This window comes from Molothrus aeneus, chromosome 4, assembly GCF_037042795.1.
Source record: "Molothrus aeneus isolate 106 chromosome 4, BPBGC_Maene_1.0, whole genome shotgun sequence".
Taxonomy (NCBI): domain Eukaryota; kingdom Metazoa; phylum Chordata; class Aves; order Passeriformes; family Icteridae; genus Molothrus; species Molothrus aeneus.
In genome coordinates, this window is record NC_089649.1 from 26,791,128 (window position 1) to 26,797,366 (window position 6,239).

Genomic DNA, 6,239 nt, shown 5'->3' on the forward strand with positions numbered 1-6,239 from the left:
CTGCTATACAGCATTATACTCCCAAGAAAAAAAATGTGTAAAGTATCAAGAAAGTAGAAGGAATATGAGCAACTTTGCCTGCCTTTAATGTATGTTCTTTTTTTTTTCTTCCCTTTTCCTCCACCTCTACCCTGTCAGCCATGAAGACTTTGATTTTATATCGGGGACCCGCATGCGCAGGCTGGCTCGGGAAGGACAAAACCCGCCGGAAGGCTTCATGGCTCCCAAGGCTTGGACTGTGCTGACAGAATACTACAAATCCTTGGAGAAGGCTTAGGCCTCTTATTAACTGCAGATCAACCTTTGACGCCTGATTTATTTACGAGAAGGGGACCACACAGTCACCATTCATGTTGCTTTGTTGTGGTGTCTGTCAGGAAGTTCTCTGAAAACAGACTCTTTCTTCCTAACTTAGCATCATTCTTTGCCTGCCCTTATGGGTTCTATTATGTCCTGGCACCTAACTAGCTGCTGGTTTTAATGTCTTCTCTTTTATTACAGTTAATATTCTTGCAGTAGGATTTTTAACTCCTGTATTTTTTTTATATTTTACTGCCTCTGTCCTGAGTTCTGCAGCTGTTAAATAGACACAGCTTTTTCATATGTTATTTAAGCTGCTGGGTAGTGTCTGGTTTTAGTAGTTTGTAGGAGAAAATATAAGAGTTAATCCTTTAACTATGGATAGATTATCTAAAAATCAAAAAAGTAAAGAATGTTTCAAAATATCTGTAAAAGTGTCTTCATCTTTATCTCATTATTATCATCTCCAGAAGCACTTAAAATTTGTTTCTGACTATGTAATCAAAAAGCAGAAGGGTTTTTTTTATGTAGCATAATGAAAATTTTGCTTTCTTTGTTTAATTTTGGAGTTTATTTAGTTGTACGTTGATTCTCTTCTGCTGTGGACCTATAAAGATGGCCAAGTAATGAATAAAAGAAAATATCTAGTTTTCAGTTTCAATTGTTAACAAATTCACGTATTGTTTTTGTATATGCTTGCTGCCATAGGTGTCAGTAGGGTATGTTTTATTTCATTTGATGTAACTTACTGGTTTTTGAGTCCAGGTATACTTAATCAGCCTACTACAACTTTTTAAAAAGCATGATAGCCCAAACTTAATTTCATGTTTAATAATTGCAAGAAAAATAAAGAAAATCCTTAGATTTTGGTATTTCCTGTGGTAAATATGCTTTGTTCAGATATTAATTTTCTGTCTATTTTTCAAGGTCTCCAAAGAGTAATCTTGTGAGTCAGCTTTGCTTGCTTTAAAGGCAAAGCACATGTTCTTTTAGGATTTTTCAAAAATCCAGAAGAAACATAAGAAATGAAAAGTAAAACATTTCTTCATGTGTAAAGTTACACTGGTGTCTTTTGGTGTCTTTTCAAGCATGTGCAGGTAACCGGTGGAGCACTCATAACCTCTCTTAGGTAGAAACTAGCTCATATCCTTGTCACAGAAACTTTTCTTGTTAACCAGTGTATATAGGAAGAACCAGCTCAAAACTATTGTTAGAATGTTGATACTGGATGAAGCATGTGTTCATCTAGATTAATTTTTTTATGCCAGGAAGGTTGTGATGAGGGCATCTGTGTAATGAATTGGATGAATGCTACTTGCAGTGTTTGCTTACTTGTTCCCAGTAGCATTTAAGACAAATTCTTTGAGACTGACCTCCTCTTTTCTTCCTCTGTCTCTGAAGAGATGTAGAATGTATTTTTTAGTGGAATCTTTACTTTGATAGACAGTAAGGTGGAATTGGGAAAAACAAGGGGCTTGTTTATTAGCAAACCACAACAATTGCTTGAGACTGTTTTAGTAGTGTCAAGCTTATTTCTTCAGAATGACTGAACAGATTTTCTTCCAACTTGGCTTTCTTTTTAGGTTGTACCAATATATAGGATGTATAAAATCCAGAAGAAAGAGTCCATTCATCCATGTGCAGCTGTTCATGGAAAACTTCAAGTTTAACCATGAAGGTGAACTAGAGTTGTCAGCTGCTAAAATGGGATTTGCTGTTGGAAGTTGCAGTTTGGGCTCTTGCTGTCAGGTTTGATTCTTTTGCTAGCTGTGATGAAAGATAATATTTTAATAGAATAGCAAACACAAGTGAATGTCTACTGAAGTTTATGTTTTTAAAATGCTATATGAAGCCTGAAAAATAAATGGGGAGTGATGAACGTGAATTTGAATCATCCTGTGAAGTGAATTTAGAAGCAGAAATGCCTTCAAGCAGATTAAAACAGTGATAACAAGCAGATCTCGTTTTCTAGATGTAGCCCATGTTGTTTACAGTGCCTCTGCAAAGCATTTCTTGGAGGGCTCTGTGTTAAAGAAGCTGCAGTATTTTGTGAACCTAAAGCCACAGCATTCCCAGCATAATGCTATTGGGAACAGGAGCATCTGATCAATTTGTAGGCAGGACTTGCTCTATACAATAATATTTTCCTGTATTATAGGAATTTTCACTGTAGAGTTCAAATTTTTCCTCCTGTCTGCAGCTTCCATATTTAAGGAAGCCATACTTACAAGAAAGGGCTATCCTACCAGAAACTATTCTTTTGCCAATGTCTCTAGCTGTTCCCTGTCTTCTCTCAGTGGATAGCATTATCAGTTGACAAGTCCTCACATTTCTGCTTTCAACAGTAGGCTCAGCTTCATTAAGGGTGCTATGGCATTTGAGGTTCTTCTGAGACAGCAGTTGGGGTTCTCCAGAGGCAGCAGCAGGACTAATGAGGTGAGGGTTATTGCACCAAACACGTGCCTTCCCCCCTGCTCGGGCACCAAAGAGCTGTGGCCTCAGGACGTTTCATGCAAAAGCAATAATGTGATCCATGGATCCCTATGTAATCCTATCCCATATGACGGTAGGACTATGTTTGATAGGATTACATTTGATCAATGTAAGCAGGACCTAATTTTGCAGCTGGAAAATTAAAAAGCTACATTGTCTCCCTTCTTCATTTCCTAAAACATTTTTTTTTAAACTGGAATAATTATGGTATGTATGGGAATCATGTATCTAAGCAGTTGTATAGGTGTGTTGCTACAAAGAGCAACAAAATCAAACTTCCAAGCATGCCATCTTTCTAAAGGTTATTTAGCAGTCAAGAGGAATTTTACCCTGTTTATGAAGATGACAAATGTCAAAAAGTGTTCCCCCTGCCTGATATTTTCTGCCTCTACATTGATTTACCTTTACAAATGGTTCTTTACCTGCTACTGTTGTACAGGATATTTTATGGCAATTATCCTGTACTTTTTGTACAGTCTTGAGGTAATTATTCTTTTCCAGAGGATCATTCTGATGTATTGGGCAAGTGATCTATGAAAGTAGTAACACTTGATCTGTATGGCCAATACAAACACAGTCAGCTTTTCAAATTACAAGAGCAAGGTAGGTGGAGATTGCCAAACCCTAAACCTTAAAATAAATGGTACAAAATTACTGCATCTCCCAGGTGAAGTAATTCCTGCAGTACCCATAAGCAACTAAAGAAAACAGAAACTTTTTCTAAAGGAACCTTATGACTGAGAATTCATTTTTTTTCTTTGTGAGTTCTTTTATGCCTTTTTTTGACTGGCATGAATATTCAGAGTAACTTTTCACATAAGGATCTACAGGTTGTGATGTAAAAATAGCAGATAAATGCTGCGGATGCTGATTTCTGATTTTTTTCTTTCAATAGGGAATCTGAGCACTAGCAATTCAGTAGTGCATTAGAGATGCAAAATGGAGAATGCAGACTAGGTCCCAAGTTGTTTTTCAGATGCAGTTTGGAGCCAATCAAGCTTCTTCATCTGGAATGCAGTAGAAATCAGAAGGGGAAGGAAATGAGAGGCTGTCCTGGCATTGTGGTTGTGGAAATAGACAAGTGTAGTCAATACTGTAACTTGCCTGAATTTGACCCTCTCTTGCATTTCAAATTTCTGTAATTTTAAAAAGTTTCATAAGTGGGTCATTCAAAGCATTAAACTTCCTGTCTTTCCATGCTAGACAGAGAATAAAAGTTACTCTGAGCATCCTAAACAAATATTAATAGATTTTTAAAAGATTATTTTTCCTTCCCAACAGTTTAAAGGTGCTAACCAGTGTATTACAGCCTTTCCCTGTAAATGTTGACAGCTTCAACAAGTGGGTGTGTGTATTACTTTCAACATTCCTTTTATCTCTAGTCATGAACCTTAAAGTTATCGTGCTAGGGATTGTAGGAACACAGAAAAAACCTCTCATCTCTGCTTCCCTGAGAGTCGGAAGATCTGTTACTTCCATCTATGGCACCATCTCCAAAAACAGGGAAAGGTAAAACTAATCCTTCACTTCATATGGGAAAATGGATAGGGAAGAAAGAAGATGGAAACTGGATCTTCATCTAAGTTTGCATGTATGTCTATAGGAATGATAGATTTAGATTCTAACATTTTTGATGTTAGAATGTTTGTAAGAAATGTGTAGAGGTGGCATTCTACTCAAACCTGACATAGAATCCCTTCACCATCACCAAAAGCCAGGCACTTCAGCCTGGAACGAGCTGACCAAATTAAACACTGCAATAAAAGCAACTGACAGCTCAGATTAAGCATTTTGTTTGTCTTATTGAATTGGTCTTTGAAACTTACCAAAATTCTTGATTTAAATGCTATTAAAAAGAAGAGTGACTCTGGTTCCATTTTTTTTTTCCATGCTTGGGTTTTTACAGATGGAGCTGAGAAGCTAGACTGCAAAGGGGAAATTTAAATTTCCAGTTGAATGGATATGAGAGGTCCTTGATAGCAGCTAAACAAGTGCCAGGTAAACATGTGATTTAAAGGGTGACTGTGCAGAGGTTTCTGCTCATTTGTGTTGTTTTTACCTTGAAGAAAGCCTGAGGGCTGGAATACCAGTGCCTCTTTTAAATTAGCTTTTTCATTCACAAAAAACTTTTTGATTATGAATATAGCTGGATTTTTACTAGGCTTTTGAAGTGTCCATTTAAGGGGTTTCTTTGTTTCTCCTTCAAGCTCTGTGTCTGTTCTTGTGGTATTAATTTTTTTTACCTGTATCCCTTTTCATTATTTAGTCTTTATTAAAATCACTTTTTTCTTCTCTATGGAGGTTATATATGCTCATGAGCCAGAATCATGCATTCAGTATTTCCAGAACTGTTTGCCCTAGAAACCCCATCTTGATATAATTTTAAAGTTGAGGGGGAAAGGCAACTACACTGAAAGCTAGAAAACACAGCTTTAAAGCCACATCTGGAATTGGACTGTTAGTGGCTCCAACTTTAAGCAGAGAGTACAGAGATTTTATATGCCATAAAACTCAAGTAGCCTTGGATCCAGTATAAGAGTAGTCACCCGACTGTCATGTTAAAATCCATCTACACAATGCTTTGAAGAGTGATACCTGTCTATGTATAAAATGAGGAAAAAAATATCAGTTTCAGTATAACTTTACAGGGCTGAAAATAGTGCCCAAATCTTGCTTTTATCCTCTGCAAGCAAAGCTGTTTTTTCTGTGGAGTCCTACATTCATCACTATAAATTCCATAATATGAGAGGAATACAAATATTTTGGCCATATCCATTTATTTTCATCTCATAGCAGCAGTTATGGTGCATGTAAAAAAACCCCTTTCAGTCTAAGCTGTGAGTTTTTATATTTTACTGAGCACCTGCAGATCTCCAGGCTTTCTACCCAGATGACTTGTGCTTGAATTGTTGTGATCTAAATCAATTATTTTTGTAATGCTTGATATTGAAATTCATTGCAAAAATTTCGATGAGACAGATGAGAGACAGCAGTATCCATGTGTTAATGTTCCCTGAACATTGTTGATACATTTTATTTGTTATAAAACATGGCAGTTTTTTCAGGACAAACCTACTCTTAACACGGAAACATTTCTCTGATTTCAACATTGCTCCTTAGAGAATGAGAAATTATTTAGGCTTTGTTTTATTAATTTGATTTCATCGACAGCTCTCTCAAGGACTTAAGTGGAAGCAGAAGAAACTCCTTTACCCTTAAAGACTGGGTTCAAATGGGCTGCCTGCTGTAGAATGGAAAACTGTAGTTGATTAGTCAATGGAAGGTTGTTTGCAGGATTGCTCATGTGTTATTGAGTTCTGCCTTGTTTATAGTTCATCTATGACCTGTGAAAAACAATATTTTAATGATTTGATTCAATTGTTTCCAGACAATGAAGACAATTATGAGGCAAGTTCATGTTTAACTTTCCACTAGGAAAAAGTGTT

The 6,239-nt window shown here is 36.5% G+C and overlaps 1 protein-coding gene across 1 annotated transcript in view; it reads left to right on the plus strand.

Moving 5' to 3' along the window:
* PAPSS1 (3'-phosphoadenosine 5'-phosphosulfate synthase 1) overlaps positions 1 to 1,172 on the plus strand; it is a 39,122-nt gene extending 37,950 nt beyond the window's left edge. The window contains exon 12 of the mRNA XM_066548144.1: positions 139 to 1,172. Within this exon, the coding sequence (XP_066404241.1) occupies positions 139 to 277 (139 nt within the window). The 3' untranslated portion in view covers positions 278 to 1,172. The remainder of the gene's footprint in view (positions 1 to 138) is intronic.
* Positions 1,173 to 6,239: the final 5,067 nt, after the last annotated feature.